The sequence below is a fragment of the Lasiodiplodia theobromae genome (genome assembly GCF_012971845.1).
Source record: "Lasiodiplodia theobromae strain AM2As chromosome Unknown scaffold_1, whole genome shotgun sequence".
NCBI classification, from domain to species: Eukaryota; Fungi; Ascomycota; class Dothideomycetes; order Botryosphaeriales; family Botryosphaeriaceae; genus Lasiodiplodia; species Lasiodiplodia theobromae.
The window spans coordinates 1578278-1597668 of record NW_023336399.1 but is presented as its reverse complement, the minus strand read 5'-3'; the positions used below and the strand labels follow the sequence as shown (position 1 = coordinate 1597668).

Below are 19391 nucleotides of genomic sequence, written 5' to 3'. Positions count from 1 at the left end.
GAGATATATTAGTACGAGGGTGAGTCTGACTGTTCAAAGGAGTGAATCAATCCCAGGATGAAAAGTGATGCTTTTGTTGCTGCTCAGCGTGTAGAAGAGTCACCTCGTGGGCGGAACTGCGAGCGTGCGGGGATATCCTTAACTGAAATGATAGAAGCTGCTGCGTTATCGATGCTCGATGTTAGCGGAGGTTATGTGAACGCGTGAGAAGAAGAGGCTTGGTGTTAGCAGTAGTGAGGAAAGAAGATGCAGGCGGCGGTCGGCTTCCATAACCGGCAGCCACGATACGGGAAGAAACATCAACAGGAGGAAGGCGTTACAAGGTCAGTTGGCTTAACGTCGAAACAAGGCGGGGCTATCGTTTGGACACTTTTGTTTCTAAACATGACATGGAATCATATCCAATGAATGCCTCAGATGCCTAGCTTCGTGCAATGTAAAGTAGACTCACGAAGTCCATGGACCTTTTATCTAGTAAGTTGGATAACTTGAAACAAACGCTTTTGACGAGTATCTGCCTTGTAACAAAGATTTCCAGTGCAACAAAGGCCCTGTTTAGAGATGTACAGCGCTTCTCTCACGTCTTGCTGACCATCGGAACATATTAGCTTCTCAGACAACCACTGGTTAAGATCTAATTTTACCGAATACTATAGCCCTCCGTTGACCGACTCATCACACTCGCTATCATTATGCAGCCCGTTTCCTCTTAACACCCTCAAGTGCTAGTGCTAGTCTTCTCAGTCTCATGTTTCTCATCTACCTTCTCAACAGCCTCAGCACCATCGTTCACCACAACATCTCCCTCCTCAGGAGCATTGGCGCCTAGATAAGCAGTAATCTTCTCCACACCGCCTTCCTCCTTTGGGATCTCAATGTCTTGTTGGCCAGTCTGCACGGCCGAGTCAGAGGTCTTCGTTTCGGTGGCTTCCAACTCGATTTCTTTCTCCTCCGTTGCAGCGGGCGTAGATTCAGCCTGTGTGGCCTCTGTCTCGCTTGCCTTGGCAATATGTGGTTCGAGCTCTGGTTCAGCTGGATCGTCGCTGGGAGCGGGCTTAGGATCAGCAGGGACCTGGGTAGCAACAGACGCCTCTGCGGCTGCTGGAAGCTTTTCCTCAGTCGCCCCGGCCTCCGTCCTAGCAGAAGTCGACGACGGAACATCGAGATCGCCATCATCAGAGATGGAGAAGACGGTTTGGATAGTGCCGATGGAAAGCGCTTGTTCCTTCTTGGCCTCAACAGGAGCCGCTGCAGCTGCAGCTGCCGCCGATGCGGCAGGCTTCCTGCGCGCCGGTCCCCTGGCGCGGCCTTTGCGAGCATCTGCAAGAGGCGCCTTCTCCTTCGGCTCTTCTTCTTCCTCCTTCTTTTCTTCCTTGGGCTTCGGGGCTTGGGGACCAAGTTGGAGACGGCTGTTCAAGTCACTCAAAAAGCCAGCTTTCAACGCTGCAATCTTGCTACCACCAGGACGAGAGGGCACCGGAGGCTTGGGCTTTGTTGCGGCGGCCGGTGCACCCTCGCTACCAGTGCTGCCCTGTGACCCAACCTTCGCAAGGGGCACGTGCTCATCAGAAGGCTTCTGACTGGGTTTGGCTGGACGACTTGGCACCTGCGGCTTAGGACGATCAGGAATCACGGGAACCTTCTTCTCGACCGGCGAGCTCTCTTGGCTGTCACCAGGCTTTGAACGGCCAGCTGGTCGAGCAGGAACATGGGGTCGAGCAGGAACCTGGGGGCGCTGCTCGGTTGCAGACTTGGGTTCCACCGGGCTCTCTGTCTCATCAGTCTGAGGAGTGTGGACTTCCGTCACGAGTTGGAGCTCGCTCGGAGTATCCTCCCAGATATCTTGACTGGGGAACCTGTGTTGCATGCCAGGGCGAGATGGCATATCGTTGAGCACATCCTTGTTGAAGTGAGACTTGCTTGGGCGCTTCTGATGATCTGCAAGGAAGCTCTTCTCTTCTTCCTGCTTGGGCGCAGGCTCTGCCTTACGTTCCTTGTCTGCTTCGGGCTTCTCAAGGACCTGAGAAGACTGCAGAGAGGTTGTAGCAGATTGCGGCTCATCAGGATTCTCAGGAGTCTCGACCTCGGTCTGGAGTTGCAAACTACTCGGAGTATCCTCCCAGACATCTTGGCTGGGGAAATGATGGCGAGCAAGATCAGGGCGTCTGAGCTTGTCGGCAGCCGTGGCCGGCTTGTCTGCAGGCTTCTTCTCGTCTTCATCAGGGAAGAGGGGCTCGTACTCCTTCACATTGTCAAGAGGCGTGTTTGTGCGATCTTCCTCGCTCTTCCAGCGAGAAAGACCGATACCACTAGTGGGTCTGCTGGTCGAACGACTGCTGGAACGGCGGTGGTTGTCAGCTTCTTGACTCAACCTGCGCTCACGCTCAAGTTCAGGTGGCACGGCTGGCTGCATAAACTCAGCGCCAGGAGTTTTGTGCCTTTTCAACTCATCTGAGGCCAAAATTGGCGTGCGTCGGCCTTCCTCGGTAATGAAGCCGTTGTCGGCATCAGTGCTTCCGCCACCAGGAGCGAAGTTCTCGGCTTCGGGGCCGCCGCCATGGATATGGCTCCGCTCTTTGGTGGGAGGGTCAATATGGATGACATCGTCGTCATCAGCCTCAATGGCAGATGAGTCCTTATCCATGACGTTCTCAGGGAAGCTGCTCTGGCGGAGAGGAGATTCGATGTTCGTCTGCGAGCTAGCCTTGCGCTCCTTGGGAACCTTGGACGACGGTTGGGGCGAGGCCATGCGGGAAGCATACTCTTCCGATGCCATGTAGCCAATCTCTTCGGCAGGAGTACCAATTGCGCCGGGGGACGCACCTGAGTGGACGATTAGTTTGTCGAAGGTCGCGGTCGACCTAACATGCTAGCAATAGCTTACCCATTCCGACACCCCTCGTAGCGCTATCCTGAACAATCTTGTTCAGCTCCTCACTGCTCAGAGCCCACTCTTTCCTGTTCTGCTGAATAGCCGGGCCGTACTCGCCCCTGGCTTCACGGGCGGCATCATCGGGATGCTTGGCATACCACTGTTTCTCGAAATCATCCTGCGGCTTGACGCCGTGGCCGTGCATGCCGTAGCTGCCGGGAGGGCCGTGGAAGATTTCGCGGCCGCTCTTGGTGCGGGTGTGGTGCTTCTGGCCTCCACTGTTGAAGAAGCCAACGCCGGTGGCAGGCATACTCGAGTTGTTGGACGGCGTGGGAGCCTGGACATCGCCAGCATTGGGGTACATGGGGACCTGGAGACCGATCTCGGGAATTCCATGTTCCTCGTCGCCGTTGTTGTAGATAGACTGGGGGCGGGAGCGGCGGCCGGTGGACGAGCTGTTCCGCGTGTGGCGCTCGGTGTCTTGTGAAGAAGCTCTCCCGAAACCGGCGGCAGCGGCCTGCTGGGAGTCGGTGCGAGTGACGGCGGCAATCCTCGAGCGAGCTGTCGACTGGGGCATTTCTGCGGTGGGGGCGTACAGCTTCAGGCCCTCGGCGTCACGAGTCTCCCTCGGCACACTCTCGTCCACCGGGGGGGTCTCGAGACTTGCGTATTCGCTGCCCTCTTGGCCAATCGAGGGGAGGGTGACGCTCGGGGGGCGGGGAGGGAGGTCGGAAGCGGAGAGCCTCTTGGTGGCCTTGCTGGAGCCATTGACAAAGGAGGGGTCGTTCAGCGGGGAGCGGGCGAAGGAGTCTCTATTGGGCGAGACAGAGCGCTCGATGTTGCGCTTCGGACGCGGGGGGACCCTGGGGACGTCGCCGGTAATTGTAGGCACGTTCTGGCTCTGTTGGGAGCGAGAGGGGCGCTGCGGTATCGTAGGGGCAGCCATGTTGGGTGTGCAGCGCGGCTGGGAGGGAGGAGTGACGTGTGCAGAGGGATACTGAAGTAGAGAGTGAGATCAGCAAGTGGCTTGCAACCGAGAATAAGTAGGCCATGGGCCGCTGGCCCGGGGCAGCAGAATGGCTGTAGTGAGGCCCAAGGTGCTTGCATGGAGCTAGCGGCACCAAAGGGAGCGGACAAAGCGCAAGGGCACTTACCGAAGACGGGAAGGGTGCAGATAGGAGGACAGGAGCAGATAACAGAGGAAATTCGAGGCAGTGAAGTCAGCTGCAGGGTTGGCGGGCGTGTCTTTAAGTGACCCGACTCTGCTGTGACGCTGGCTGCTGGGGGTGCTCGTCAGATCGAGGCCCGGCATGCGCCAGCAGCGTCATTGGTCCCGGGCTGCGGCATTTTGCATGGAACACGCCCGCCCTCAGCGCCGCCGGTGAGCGTCTGCCAATTCGCAGCAGCATTTGGCGCGCCTCTGATTCGCAGGCGCGTATCGCGACGCCCGCATTCAACGCTTCCAGAACGCTGCGAACGCTCGCTGGGCCCACTGCCAAGTTTGCTGCGCCCTGAAGGCTCTGCACTGCATCGTGATGCCACCATCGCGAGCGCCACCCCCGCGATCCGGCCCGCCACGTGATGGCCAGTACCCGTTCCTGAATGCTCGCGTCGTCACCCGCCAAGCAAGCTTCGTGACCACAGCAGAGCATGTCCAAGCTAGCCACGACGCTTGCCGGGTCACCGCCTCCACCCACGCCGTGCGGCGTGTCGAACATTCGCGCCCTACATTTTTGCGCCACCCGTCGTGACACGCACCACTATGTGATTCGAACTCAACGCCATCGAACTGCATTCCGCCTTTACCGATAAAGAACAAAAAAAAAGTATGACAACAATTCCCGCAGGTATCATGGCTCCTCCCTATCAGCTGTGGCTTTTGCCGGATATTATCCCAGTAACGCCTGTGTCCTGCTGCGGAGGGGTCCGCCAAAGCAATGCAACTTGTCGACCGTGTCAACACTGTGACACGCGCCGTCGAGCATCCAAACCCAAAATTACATTGGCTGCACGCCCCGCGCGTGGCCCAGCAGTCACCATGCAATCCTCCGCGACAGCCCCGTGGTTCCGCGCTTAGATGATCATCTGAGCAACACCCTGTCCACCCAGGATCTTGCTGCTCTGGAACTCCTGGTGCTTGAGCGCCGCAAGCAGGTAGAAGAGGCCGGCGAACAGGAGGAAAATGGCCGGCACAATGAGGCTGCTGGCCCCACCGACCAGGCTGATCCACTGCACAATGCTCATGACCAGGTACATGATGATGCGCGGCCAGTTCTCCTGGAGACGGCGGAAGAAGCTGCGGAAGCCCTCAGACCAGATGGGGAGCTTGAGCAAGAATGCTACTTCTACGAAGAAGATGATCGGTGCATATGCCCTGCTTTGGTATTAGCTAGGCGCACTGGGGCTTGGCAGCGCTGTGTTACTTACAGGCAAATGATGGAGAAGATGATGATGGGGAAGCGGCTGAAGATGTTGGCGATACCCATGGCAAAGCACAGGATCACACACAGTATGCCGGTCCTGTCTTGTGGTCAGCCTCCGCCATCTCCTATGCATGCGCTTTGTTGAGCTCCTCCGCTCCCCGCACACCGCCAAGGAGCTTTTGCTGCCCATGTATCTGTTCTGCCGCCTCTAGGACGACATCGCAAGAGAAGCTCGGGTCTGGGCAGGAAGGGCGAAGGGAGGGGCGATGGTCGCGGAAAAGTCGGATTGCACGCACCATTGTCCGTATATACCTATGACCAACGTGTCAGAAAGCACTCGCTTCAGCCGCGGCGGTCCTGCGGAAAGACTCACTGAAGTTCCTAGACTTGAGCTCCTCGCTGAAAGTCATGATGTCTGGCTAACGATGTTGCGACTGCGACGGCGGCGCGACGACTGTGGAGTGATGCCTGGGTTGCGAACGGCCGTTGGCTGTCGATCTCTGAGGCTCCGTGCGAGATGTTGATCGCTTGCTGCAGGGGTGGGAATGCGGCTGTGAATGGCCAGCTTGTCGCGGACTTGGGATTGTTGAAGACCGGCCGGCACACTGGTGGGGAGCGGACTGCGTACAGGCAAGGGGAGCGTGGATGTCGAAGGTGTTGTTGTGGGCTGGCTGTATACGAATCGATGGATTGTTTCGGGAGCGTGAGTCCCTGCCGCAGCAGCTCAGACTCAGCCACGGCAGTCGCGTCCCGAGCAGTGCCACCTGACAAGGATCGCAGGCAGAACGCGACCACGACCAAGCGACGCAGCAATCACCATGCGTTTCAGCGCCGCGGCCAGTGCTTCCATCAAAAATACACTCGTCACAATTGCAGGGGTCCAGGGGTCTTTGATCCTGCCTCTCCGCACGCTCCACAGCCTGCGACACGGCCACACGCTGCTCCAGGCTGCAGCGCGTATGGAGCCTTGCACACGACAATTTACACTATGTTCACGAGATAGCTGTGGCGCCGTCCATATTGGTATGTGGGTATGTCCAAGAGTCCCTCCTCTGATTGCTGTCATCGACTAGCCTCCTAAATGCACACGTCCGCATGTAACGCATTGCTTCGTAACCCAACCTAGCTACCATGCTCCAAGTCCAGGGCTCTTTGCGCCCTCTATGCGGCGTAGACGAGACGGAAAACGTCGTTGAAGACGAAGTAGCTGCCAGCGCCGTCGGGGCGAAGCTGGAAAGCCTGGGTGTAGCTCATGGGGCGCTGCTCCTCGTCGACCTTCACAATGTGTCAGAGCAGGTGGGTCCACGGCCGGAAGGCTGGCTGAACTTACGAGCAGAGCGCCGGTGACAAGGACGAGAATACCGCCATCCTCGGTGGAGGGCTGGGCGTCCAGGGTGGCAACCTGGTGAACGACCTTCTGGAAGGGAAGGTTCTGCGGCAGACGCTGTTAGTGCGGGGCTACACAACAGATGCTGCGACCGATGCTTACCGTCAGCTTCTCCATAATGCCGCCGGTGCCCTGGATCGAGTTCGACTCGAAGGTGAACATGGACTGGTCGCGCTGTAAATCTCATCAGCAACCGCACGTGTAGATAGCCCTGTGTGTCCACGTACGTAAAGCGACGCAAGCTGTGCCCTGTTCTCATCGAAGGTCTTGTAGTAGAACTGGACGAACTGAGCTGTGCGGCCATTAGTTCCACTGCGCCGATCAAAGCCAGTATCGCATCGAGCGCAACAATAAGCGCCCTTATGGTAGGATCCCCGGGTACGTACTCGCGATGTTCTGGAAGTCTGTAATCCAGTCATGTTAGCGCCGCATCGCCGGCAAACTCGGCGCGCAATGTAGGATACTCACCGGCCATTTTGATGGAGGGAGAGTGTTTTGGCTCTTTAGGTGAAGATGTGGTGAGGAGTGGGTTAGAGGGAGTTGGTTGTGTCAGGCGGTAGTTGAAGCCCGAAACTGCTCGTTGTCGTGGGGGGACCTGCTTGGTGGGGCTGCTTCTCTCTTGCGCTTCTGCGGGCCCATGCGCTGCCGGGCGGGTAAATTCGGCCACCGAGAGCCGCTTGAAATTCTGCGCGTTTGGAGCTGTGACGCACACTCTACAACCACTAGACCGAAAAGCCACGCGCATGTCCCAGAACACGCCTCTATGGCCAAGGCGTCTTCAGCCCGGCGCAAGCGAGCGACTAACCGGGGGACCATAGTGACCATAGTGACTGGGCAGGCTACCTACCAGCCAACTTGGAGTACATCGTTACAGTCGGGGCTATTGGCTGCTTCTCACATGGAGGCGCCACCAATCTTATCAGGTAAGCAAGCTCTCTCAAGCCTAACTCTACCGCTTTAAATGATGTCTTCTTCTTCAAACTACATTTATGAGTCATCCATGATATTTCAAAATATTCAAGCTCAACAGTCTGACTAAGCTACACACCTATTTTTTGCTAAAGTGTTCTGCTTGCCGGAGCCTGTTGGCTGACACTGGAAAAAGGCAATTAATAGGTCCTCTTACATATCTCAATTCGTGACAACGCGGCCTTTTGAACAGTCGATACTTTGATATGAGACCAAGGAGGATAGGTAAGGAACTCGGCTAGCGCTGAGTTTAAGAGATGGGGAATTACCGGAAAATTGACAGAGAAACAATGAGCATCTCAGTGACGAATATACTCGCGATTGGACTACCAGCTTGTATTTCTTCTATGTCTACCTGATTTTGTCCGCGTCTTTATTTACCCCATCATTTATGCGCCCACAGCCTTGAGTGAGTTGATGGTGTCTACGACGGTTTTCTCGAATGGTGTGAACTCAATGCCCAGGACGTCCTTCGTCCTTGAGTTGTCAATCTTGTAAACGCCCTCGGCGGGGTAGTCAACGCCAGCGCCGGTGACGTCTGGGGCAGGCAGCTTGTCCTTGTATTCGGGGAAGTTCTTCCTGATGAGCTCTAGCAGCTCCTTGTTGCTGAAGTAGCCGGCCGTGAAGAAGAACCTCTTGTTGTCCGCCTCAGAAAGCTCCATGGCCTTGACATGACCCAGGGCTACGTCGCGCACATCAATCCAGATATAGGTGCCGGTCGGTGGGATCTCGTCCTTGAACTTGCCCAGGATGAAGTTGCCGATGCGCTGATTAGAGGTGTTTAGGGCGTCGAGCGAGTTCAGATAGTGGACGATGGGACCGAAGACGAATGGCGGGTTGATGGTGGCAATGGTGAAGTTGGGCTTCTCTTTCTCAAGGAAGTCCCATGCGGCACGCTCAGCGAATGTCTTACTCGCTACAATCCAGAGTCAGTCTGCATCTCCCATAATCTTTGCTGCTAAATGCAAGCTTACCTCTGTAGCCGTTGGCGGGATTCTCCAGCGCCTCCTCGTGCGTCAAGGGGTTCCAATCACTTTCAGAATACGTGTGCTCTGGCCAATTGCCCTTGAAGGGGTTCACGATTGCAGCGAAAGAAGAAGTAATAACGACCTTCTTGACCGTCGGCGCACTCTTCTTGATAGACTTCAGAATGCCAGTTGTGCCAATGACGGCGGGGTCAAGCAGCTGCTTCTGGACGTCGGTAACATTGAAATGGAAGGGGCTCGCGGTGTGGATGACGGCCTCAAACGGTGGGTCCGACTTGACAGCCTCGTCGAAGGCGGCCTCCTGCGCAATATCCGGGACGATTGAGAAGTCGAGCTTATCCTTGCCGTAACTGGGGTGGGCTGCCTTGATCCTGTCTGCCTTCTCCTGGCTACGGACGGTCGTGACGACGGAGTGACTAAGCCGGCAGTGAGAAGACTGTATCGTGGAGGGCCAAGGGGGCTCTTGACTTACCCGCGCTTCAGCAGATACTCAAGCACATGGCCTGCGATGAAGCCCGAGCCACCAGTAAGGAGTACGCGTGTCATTGTGTTCAGAGGTGTGGAATTGGAAGAGTGGTGGACGTTTGTTCTGGGCAGCGTCCACTCTTTTGTATGATGGCATCGGTCGACCCCACGGCGGGGTTAAATCCAAAGCCCGCCGCCATCGGACGGACTTTAGCCTAGTCATTGCTCAAGTGCACTGTGCATCATTTCCCATTCGCTGACGCGATAGCAGATCGGGTTCAGGCGGAAATGATGATTAAGCGCCCTTCAAAGGTTGATCCACCGTCACATGCAGTGCGCATTTAACTCCGCCAGACCTACAGATGGGGTGTCGCAGCCGAAGTTTCCTGTCATGGGTAGTTGAAGCTCTCATGCAGACGTGAATACACAATTTTCCGTTCGACATTGACGTCCGGTCAACCGCTTCAACTATCCATAGATGTTGTTTCGTAGAGAAAATCGATGGGGCATAGTTACCCCATCTTCTAAGGGCCCCAATGTTCCTCGGGCTAGCTTTCGGCTGCAATACACCACTATCTCCTCGCCCGGCGCGATCCACCGGCACGTCCACCGGCACGTCCACTAGTATTGTATTGTAACTTTATGATTGGCAGAAACTTGTGTGAGTAAGAAATATAGATTATTCATCCCTGGATTGAGATGACGCTAAACTTGAAAAGGGAATAGGTAAACTTGCTGGTGGACGTGCCGGTGGATCGCGCCGGGCGAGGAGATACCAAGACCTGGGGCTGGAGCTTGCAGCGGCCGATGATATGGTAGCATGGAGTTCTGATTGGAGGACAACGGTCGCATTCGGTGGCATGACACAATCTCCGTGGGCAATTGTCAATGGACATGAAGGTGCAAGCAACAGCCGGGTGACGCGATAACAATGCCTTATCGCGGAAACGGTACGAGTGCACGACCCAGCGGATCGCGTTAGCCCGTCGGCGAAGGCTTTCTCCACGGAAAACACCCGCTCTGCCATCCACCCCTACTCCATGGACGTTTACGCCAGCTCACGGCAGGTAGCAGGAAATTCGAGCCCTCTGTGCCACAAAAACGATGTCACACTGATTTCTTGCTAAGATTCTGGTGAAAGTTTCGGCGAGATCAACTTTTTTTTGATCCTCGGCTACCGGAGCGAATATCCGGAGGCAGATGTAGCTTTACCATCAGTAGAAGCATCTGGACGTAAATTATACACGTAAGTAGGATGCAATCTCGAAGGTTTAAATTCTATGCTACTACCGGCTAGGCCTCGGGTTGTCGGCTCGCCTAGGTTGTGACGGCAGTTGAACTTCTTATCGGGGCTTCTGTGTTCCCGAATCTATCATGCGTTTATACTTCAACTACCCGTTCTCACTGTTACGACCCAGAAAGGTTCGGCTTTGGACTGGTCTGCGCTGTGCTGATTTCCCTGTGAAAAATTTGCCTCTCGTGTGACGACGTAGTGTAGAGTGCCATCATAAATTACACGACCTTTGTAGGGATGGAGGCATGTTCCACGAGATATTGTTCTCCATTCGCATAAGTAGTCGCATATCATCGTTATGCTATTTGAGTTCGCACCTTTGTCCGGACATCTGCTTCAGCTATCGATAAAACCGGCTCTTCTTTTGTTTCGTTTTTTTCTTTTGGTTGAAAACAGGTAGTGCTTAGCCAGTATCTGCATGCCTCACTGGTACTCCCAAAAAACGCAAAGTGCTCCAGGAAAGCCCGTTCCTGCAGCAAACCTGGTTGCAGATCGACATGCGCGGTACGCGCTACTGCACTCACGAAATGGGCCTCGGCACACACTATTTCAATTAGCTCATCCCCTTCAACAGAATCATCTGTCGTCGCTCCGTTCTGACTTGCTGAGTGCACCCAGTGACGGATCCATTCTCCCAGCTGACGTTGGCTTCGCCATCACTCCTCATTGGCTCTTGGTGAGCCTGCAGCGCCGACGATCTATCACTGGCATGCCCTAGTCCTAGACCCTGCATTCGTTCGCCGTCTCGATTAAACCAACAAAGTGTTGCAACAGCTTTAACTGAAGTAACATTCCCGACGCACACGTATACCGGTAGAGAAATGCCAGGCTTGGAAACGCCTTACATGCCTTCCCACCTGGGAGAGTATGCTGTCTACCATGACAACACCCAGCTGCTCGACTTAATCGAGAGGGCAACCGCTGCTAATGTCTCTGGAAATTTCGAATGCAGGCGCTGCGACAGAGTTTTTGGCAGCCGGTCAGCCAGAGAACAGCACTGGGAGGCGTCGGGCCAACACTTCATCTGCCTCGCCCTGGATAATCATGGCAACCGATGCACCTTCGACGGCATTACGCTTGAGGGGCTGCTTCAGCACTACCTCATCGTTCACAATCTCCAATCATGCCGAGGATGCGTGCAGGTTTTCGTCGATTTCAACGTATACATGGACCACCTCGATCGGGAATTCGCTTGTCCGGAATGCCAAAAACACCACGACACAGAGAATAGCGTCGAGCAGGTAGGCATCGTGCCGTGTGAATTTCTACCGAAGTTTCACTCACCGAGAACAGCACATGATCACTCATCGCGAGCCTAACGTGGATTGCTGGGGTTGCGACAGGGCCTTCACAAGTCGCTCAGCAATGTTGCTCCATTTGGAGGCAGGTTGCCCGTCCGGCATTAACCGTCACACTCTGAACCAGCACGCGGCTTCCTTCATTCTATCGTGGAAGTTCGTAGATCCAGCCCACCGTCATGAGCTGATGCACCCCGCCGAGTTCACCCAGGAATACCCCGCAGGAAACCTCGCTCCGTTCATGTGCCCGGCCGTCTCGTGCCATGGAGTTTTCACTACCCTGAGCGGTCTATTCCAGCATGCCGAGTTTGGGAAGTGCCCAGCTAGCTTGAACGAGGGGGTTCTGTCAAGCTTGATGGCATGGCTAGCGCACAAGACCACGCAAACTCTCGCCAATCAACCATTGTCGCGACCACTTCTATGAACTACGTTTTTTTCCTAGTGTCCGTATCGACCGCATAGTTGCGCTATTACAGCGATCATTGACTTTGTTCTGGTCTTCGCCGTGAAGGTTTACATCCCAGATATATGGAAGAGGAAGCTCCAGGTCATAATTCGGAAAGGTATCATATCACTGTCCGATTTCTTTTTTTTTGTCATCAGTGGGAGGCCATGGAATACAACGCGGAGTATCAATATGCCAGGTTTGGGTCTGTATTTGGTGTTAATGCGGGAGAGTGAAAAGAAGCAAAAGGATGGCAAAATTGACACAGTGGTTGCTGCTAAAAATTTAAGGAAATTTACAAACAGCTGAAAAGTGCGAATACCCTGCCTCTAAATAAATAACTGTAGCGGTGGTGACTAATTTGCCTTGAACTAGTCATAGTATACTAGATGAGTTTTGGCCGAAGATTTGCATGTGCTGGTCCGGTCCACTGCACTCTTTGTAGATATCGACCAACTTTTGGTTCTGTCAGGCGGCCATCAGTCTAACGCCAAATTATTGTGCATGCTCTGTTCCGACCATTCATACGTTCCCAGCTCCGAGGGCTGGCCGTTTAGTCAGGAATAGAATAGAGCGTGCGGGGAGTCTGAAAATCTTCCGAAAAAGCCGCAGTGAGACAATGTCGAGTAAGTGGACGATGTCGGCGGTTCTTCAGTGCAGTCTACCGGTTACATGGCCTTGGCATAAAGTATCCGCAGTTATCCGGTGCCTTTGTTGATACGGAACTCACCTGAATGATACTTGAAGCTCCCTTGAAGCATGGCAGATGGCTTTTTCTGGCCGCTTGAAGAAAAGTCTCGATCTGGAAAAGTCACACCATCCTCGACGCAGACGAAAGAACGCGAGGCAATTAGCTAGACAGAATTTGGTTTCACTTCCGACGCTGATGTCTCGATTTCGCGAGAATTGGCGGACCTGATAATGGAAGGCACGGGGCACGGCTTTGTGGAGCTGTTAAACAAATCCGTCGGGGGTTGGGAGATGATGCAGGTGCACATCCGGATCGATTGCTGCGAAACGCCAAAGCTGTCGTTCGAATGATGTCAAGTTATCTGAAGGGTAAAACTGGGGCCTGAGGCATTACACGGTCGGGGCCGACGCACAGTCCAGAAGCGAAAAGAAGGCGTCGTGAGGTGAAGCGATATTTGAGCTATTTCTGAGACGCGTGGTACGTTAGATATCAGACGATAAGAATCCGCCGGTCGCGGAGCATCGCGCAGGCACCGGATGGCGTCGGAAAAGGGTGAAGGTGCAGAATATGGAGGCGGGCGGGAGGTGATCGGGTTGATATCACTGGATCGACGAGCTGCGTCATTGCGAGGCTCGCGAAAAGTCGCGGCACGGGTGAACGAAAACGGCGCTGCAACGGCGGCAGGAGGTAGGCAAGGGAGTGGAGCATTTGGCCGAGCCGGGGCCGCGAGTGAGATAGGGTGCTCCCAACAACACGCCACAAGACGAGACATCAGCTCACCAGAAGGAGAGAGGCGAGCAGCGCGCGAGGCGTTAGATGACAGCCAGTGTTGTGGAACGCGTTGGATACCAAACGCCGTCGCCGGAGCAGCCGCCCGGGCTCGGCATGCCGACATGCGCCCCCCGCCGCCTGCCGCAGCCTATGATGCGTGAGGCGTGCTGCATGTGCAGCCGCACCGCGTCTCGCGGCGGCCGGGTGCTGCTGCTGCTGCTGCCCACGGGGCGTTGAGGGCGAGGCGTGCGATGCACCATGCCGGAAGGAATGCGGGAGTGCACAGGTGTAATGAAATACAGCGCGTACGGTATCGTCGGAGTGGTGGTACGGATGGACCCTGCGCGTTTGGGTATGACGCAAGGCCCCACGGCCAAAAATCTCAGCTGCAAGCTCGCGCGGCGGCCACGGCGGGACTGTGTCACCAGCTGCGCGCCCGAGTCTAAAGCTGTCTGTCTCAGCTCTCCGCTCCCTCCTCTGGCCGCGTTCTTTCTTCACACCCTCCCGCGCGCCATCCTCCACCCACCTCTTTGCCTATACCCCTCCATCATTTCTCGCCGCGAGCTCTGTTGAGACCCCGCCATCCGATACCCCACCGCTTTTGCGCCGACCAAACACACCATGGCCACCAACCCCCCGCCGCCCCTCGAGGGCAAGAAGCGCCGCATCGGTGTCATGACCTCGGGCGGAGACGCTCCTGGCATGAACGGCGCTGTGAGAGCTGTCGTGCGCATGGCCATCCACCGCGGCTGCGAGGCCTACGCCGTTTACGAGGGCTACGAGGGCCTTGTCCAGGGCGGCGACATGATCCGCCCCATGGTCTGGGAAGATGTCCGCGGTTGGCTCTCCGAGGGCGGCACTCTCATCGGCACTGCTCGCTGCATGAGCTTCAGAGAGCGCCCCGGCCGTCTGCAGGCCGCTAAGAACATGATACTCAAGGGCATTGACGCCCTTGTCATTTGCGGAGGAGACGGCAGTTTGACTGGCGCCGATCTGTTTAGATCCGAGTGGCCCAGCCTGGTCGACGAGCTGGTCGAGAAGAAGGAGCTTACCGCCGACCAGGTCGCCCCATTCCGTCATCTCAACATCGTTGGTCTCGTTGGCTCCATTGACAATGATCTGGCTGGAACAGACGCGACCATTGGTGCTTACACCTCTCTCGGCGTCATTTGTGAGGCAATTGACAAGCTCGACTCCACCGCCTCGTCCCACCAGAGAGCTTTCGTCATCGAGGTCATGGGCAGGCATTGCGGTTGGCTGGCCCTGATGGCTGGTATTGCCAGCGGCGCCGACTACGTCTTCCTTCCGGAGAAGCCCCCGGGCGAGGACTGGGAGCAAGATCTCAGCAAGATTGTCAAGAAGCACCGTGAAGAGGGCAAGCGCAAGACCATGGTCATTGTCGCTGAGGGTGCTCACGACTCCAACCTCAAACCCATTACTCCCAATACTGTCAAGGACCTGCTTGCAAACCAGCTCAAGCTGGACACCAGAATCACTACCCTGGGTCACGTCCAAAGAGGTGGCGAGGCTAGCGCCTACGACCGCATGCTTTCGACTCTTCAGGGCGCCGAGGCCGTCAATGCCGTTTTGGATGCCACTCCTGACACGCCCAGCCCTGTCATTTGCATTCTGGAGAACAAGATTGTCCGCCGCCCGCTTATGGAGGCCGTGAAACAGACTCACGAGGTTGCTGCTGCCATCAAGGCCAAGGACTTCGATCGTGCCATGAGCCTGCGTGACGTCGAGTTTGCTGAGTACCACGCTGCCTACCAGATCATGACCTCTGCCAAGATTCCAGACCTTCAACTTCCCCCGGAGAAGGTAATGACTGCGCTTCCCTGATATTGAAACTTTGGCTAACGTATACAGCGCATGCGCGTTGGTATCATCCACGTCGGTGCTCCGGCAGGTGGAATGAACGCTGCCAGTCGTGCGGCCGTTGCTTACTGCTTGGCCCGTGGCCACACCCCCGTCGCCCTCTACAACGGTTTCCCCGGCCTCTGCCGTCACCACGCTGACAAGCCCCTCAGCTCCGTTCGCGAAATCCACTGGCTCGATGCTGAGAACTGGGTCAGCCGTGGTGGTTCGGAGATTGGTACCAACCGTGGACTTCCCGCCGATGAAGCTGAGGGTCTTGAGGGTGTGGCCAAAATCTTCGACACGTACAACATCCAAGCGCTATTCGTGGTCGGTGGTTTCGAGGCCTTCACCGCTGTCAGCCAGCTGAGAAAGGCTCGCCAATACTACTCCGCCCTCCGCATTCCCATGACCGTCCTGCCGGCCACCGTCAGCAACAACGTCCCTGGAACCGAATACTCGCTTGGTAGCGACACTTGCTTGAACGCGCTTATCCAGTACTGCGACGTCATGAGGCAATCCGCATCTGCGTCTCGCCGCCGTGTCTTCGTCATCGAAACCCAAGGTGGCGCTTCTGGTTACATCGCTACTCTGGCCGGTATCTCGGTCGGAGCTCTCGCGGTCTACACTCCCGAGGAGGGCATCACGCTCAGCATGCTCTCGAAGGATATCGATTTCCTTCGCGACAGCTTCGCCAAGGACAAGGGTCTTGGTGGTGGTGGAAAGATCATCCTCCGCAACGAGAAGGCATCGAAGACCTACAGCACCGAGCTCATCGCTGATATCATCCGTGAGGAGGGCAAGGGCCGCTTCGAGTCCCGTCACGGTGTGCCTGGTCACTTCCAGCAGGGTGGCAAGCCTTCGCCCATGGACAGAATGAGGGCCACCAGGTTCGGTGTCCGCAGTATGCAGCACCTCGAGAGCTTTGCGGGTAAGCCAATCACCCAACCCCCTTGAATGAAATAGAAGACTAACTTTTCGTAGGCAAGAGCAAGGACGAGATCGCCGCCGATCCCATGAGTGCTGTGGTCATCGGCATCCGTGGCGCCAAGGTCAAGTTTTCCGCAATGGAGAAGGTCGAGAACGAGGAGACCGACTGGCCCAACCGTCGTCCTAAGGACGAGTTCTGGATGGGCTACAAGGATTTGATCGACACCCTCAGCGGTAGGCCCAAGCCTGTTTTGTGAACATTGTACGAGTTTTCTTTAAGTAGCTAGATACCGGATGGCAGGCGCTCGCTGCAGGAGTATGGGACTATTCGCGTCATGATAATGACTTTCCGCTCGAACAAAAAAGGCAGCTGCATGAGAATATGATAGATGATTCTCCTAGTAAATATGGAATTTCTTTCAATAGCGTGACTTCCCGTTCCTCAGGCAGAATGAGACCCGTCCGGACAAACATCTCATCCGGTAGCTGTGACTTGTGGACCAATACTGAATCAGTGTGTCAAGAAAAAAAGACTCCGTGACATCTACACCACCAGACCATAACTTAGGTAAGTAACTTTTTTTTCAGAGTAGTAGCATAGTACGTACGATTATTTTGTTTGCACACCGATACAGCACTGCCACCAATGTCTAGACAAAGTTGCAATTGTTTGTTTATCTGGTTGAGACCACTGAAGAAACGCGTTATAAAGGGCAATTTTCCAATCGTTTATCAACTAACGCAAACTAGAAACCAGAATGAGTAACTGAAATCCTCTTTTAGAGATACTAGTTTCGATATACAATTAATAGCGTACTAGCGCTGTTACTTCACCAAGTAGTTGTTTAGCACACAGAGCCTCATTTGCTAGTACTGAGACTAATATTTTCAACAGTCCTACTGTGAAGGGAAGACCAGGGACGATACTCTTTAATAGAACTAGCACTTATTATTAAGGCGTTACTGTTGAGCTACGTCGAGACTGGACAAGATTACAGCCAAACATGTAACTCGTGGCTCACACTTCGACGTCTTCCAGTCAGCAAACAGTGGACAGGTTCTGCTACACTCTCAAGGCAACAGCACGGTTTCCCTGCCAGCGGCTTTCCTCTGCATGACTTCGCGCACGTGAGGTCACTATTCGGGCCACAGGTACAAAAAAACCTTCGTGCCCATTCGAGTCCTTTCCTTCGCACCTCCACCTACAATGCCACCCTAGATCTTCTTGACGGCCACCGCCAGAGCACGATCGTCTTTCGACAGCTGGCCATACTGGTCAACCTCCACTCACCTCTACAACCGCCTAGCACGGCCAAACGGATGGTGAGGATTTTCGCTCAAACCAGCCCAGTTTCGAGCAGCGCAGATCACGCTCTTACAAACACCGACTGACCCACCCGGCCTCCAGGGCTGAAGCATCCATAGGTCCACCTCTGCTTCCAGTACCAGCGCAACGCACGCGCATCGGCAGGTGATCAAGACGCTCACGACCGAAAGACCGATCCGCATTCTACTTCCCATCAACAGAAACCCGAACCCATCCTCAACACCAGACAGCAGCTGCATCCTTCGAAAGCAGCACCGGCAGCAAACCATGTCCGCCTCGACCCCGACGCCATCGTCCCTGCTGGGTGCGAATAAGGTAGCTGAACCCAGTCGCTACATTCACATCAGCGGAGTCCCCACGCCGCGCCCGCTCAACGAACTGCGACACTGGTTCACGCGCGGGCATTACATCTACGACGAGCTCCGCAAGCCGGTCGTACCCGCTGCGGTCGCGGGCGCCGGGCCGGACCGTTTGGCGACAGCGACGTCGGAGTGCCATCCGCGGTGGGAGGACACACTTCCTTCAGGCTCCTCTGCTTCTGCCGAATCTCATTTCGATGGCGGAGCCATGGCGGCACAGAACAAGAAGCTGCTGGTGAGCGACGACAACGACGAGACCTGGCTAGAGGCGCAGTTCAAGGAGATCGCGGCTCTGGAGGCGGCGCTTGAGCTGGAGAAGGGCGAGCGCGAGGCCGCCGCTGCCGAAGAGGAGCGCAAGAGGGAAGAAGACAGGAGGAAAGCCGAGATCAAGAAGAAGACGTGGTCTGGCAGCCGAGGAAAGTACGGCAATGCTAGGCCACACGGCTTTCATGGCAAAGCTGTTAGTGGTACTAGGGGCCTTGATTCCCGTGACGCTGTTCAGCGTCAGCCCCAGCATCAGTACCAGCCCCAGCATCAGTACCAGTACCAGCTCCAACATCCGCACCAGCAAGGCACCTCGCTTGCGCACCTTGGTGGCTACGGCGTGGAGATGTATGCTGAAGCTGAACGTCATCCCGGATACCCCTCGGCGAATTTTCAGCCGCTCCCGACCCCGACCCTGACTACGACATATGCACAGAATATGGGAACGATTACGCACGACGGTATGGAGCCTTGGGCGTGGAGGGATAGTGTCCCCGACACTGTCCCAGGTGAGGGTCCAGTTATGAGGCAGACGTCTGGCGAGCTGTTTGTCCCGGCTGGATTGATTTCTCCGCAAGCACACCACAGCTTCGATGTTGCCATGGGCATCATTGATGCTCATCCTCCTCCTCAAGCGGTGGGCATGCAGCACGCCCAGCAGAGCAACGGCCACGCGAGGAAAATATCGATGCTCAACCCTGCGGCTGGCGAGTTCTGTCCGCGTACAACGCCGTTTTAGGAATCGAGGGCAGTGAAAACGGGAAAATGGGCCGAGGGAAGGATTGGAAAACGGTCGTTCTCGATAATGAGATGCGGGAGAAGCGGCCTATTTTCAGAAGAGACAAGAAAGACTAGGGGGATTGGAATTTTCGTGAGAAGAATTCCGAACAACAAAAAAAGTACTGAAGAATAGACTGAATTGCCTTGGTCTTCCTTCTGATGGTTTGGAGGGTTTCTTAGGCGTTCAGAATGGGATGTTTAGACTGCAGTATCGACATCAGCTTAAATAGACTGATAGCACATTAGCAGGCATGCATGATTAAGGTCTGGTTT

At 55.4% G+C, this 19391-nt stretch overlaps 6 protein-coding genes across 6 annotated transcripts; 2 read left to right on the top strand and 4 right to left on the bottom strand.

Annotated features, from left to right (window-relative positions):
- Window positions 1-718: 718 nt before the first annotated feature.
- On the bottom strand, window positions 719-3818 carry LTHEOB_486 (Protein impact protein; the record flags this gene model as incomplete). The annotated part of the gene is made up of 2 exons (XM_035513940.1): window positions 719-2823; window positions 2885-3818. 2 exons carry the CDS (start codon window positions 3816-3818, stop codon window positions 719-721), a joined length of 3039 nt encoding a protein of 1012 aa, XP_035372488.1.
- Window positions 3819-4945: 1127 nt separating this feature from the next.
- Window positions 4946-5705, bottom strand: LTHEOB_485 (Golgi apparatus membrane protein; the record flags this gene model as incomplete). The annotated part of the gene is made up of 4 exons (XM_035513929.1): window positions 4946-5246; window positions 5300-5392; window positions 5592-5607; window positions 5669-5705. The coding sequence occupies 4 exons, from the start codon at window positions 5703-5705 to the stop codon at window positions 4946-4948; spliced, it is 447 nt and encodes a 148-aa protein (XP_035372487.1).
- A 751-nt stretch (window positions 5706-6456) lies between these two features.
- Window positions 6457-7157, bottom strand: LTHEOB_484 (Nuclear transport factor 2; the record flags this gene model as incomplete). The annotated part of the gene is made up of 6 exons (XM_035513918.1): window positions 6457-6570; window positions 6626-6727; window positions 6785-6856; window positions 6910-6974; window positions 7069-7086; window positions 7151-7157. The coding sequence occupies 6 exons, from the start codon at window positions 7155-7157 to the stop codon at window positions 6457-6459; spliced, it is 378 nt and encodes a 125-aa protein (XP_035372486.1).
- Window positions 7158-8040: 883 nt separating this feature from the next.
- Window positions 8041-9183, bottom strand: LTHEOB_483 (NADPh-dependent methylglyoxal reductase; the record flags this gene model as incomplete). Its single annotated transcript, XM_035513907.1, has 3 exons — window positions 8041-8567; window positions 8626-9053; window positions 9110-9183. 3 exons carry the CDS (start codon window positions 9181-9183, stop codon window positions 8041-8043), a joined length of 1029 nt encoding a protein of 342 aa, XP_035372485.1.
- Window positions 9184-14222: 5039 nt separating this feature from the next.
- LTHEOB_482 (6-phosphofructokinase) lies at window positions 14223-16645 on the top strand (the record flags this gene model as incomplete). Its single annotated transcript, XM_035513896.1, has 3 exons — window positions 14223-15422; window positions 15471-16389; window positions 16443-16645. The coding sequence occupies 3 exons, from the start codon at window positions 14223-14225 to the stop codon at window positions 16643-16645; spliced, it is 2322 nt and encodes a 773-aa protein (XP_035372484.1).
- Window positions 16646-17982: 1337 nt separating this feature from the next.
- On the top strand, window positions 17983-19077 carry LTHEOB_481 (uncharacterized protein; the record flags this gene model as incomplete). Its single annotated transcript, XM_035513885.1, has 1 exon — window positions 17983-19077. The coding sequence occupies one exon, from the start codon at window positions 17983-17985 to the stop codon at window positions 19075-19077; it is 1095 nt and encodes a 364-aa protein (XP_035372483.1).
- Window positions 19078-19391: the final 314 nt, after the last annotated feature.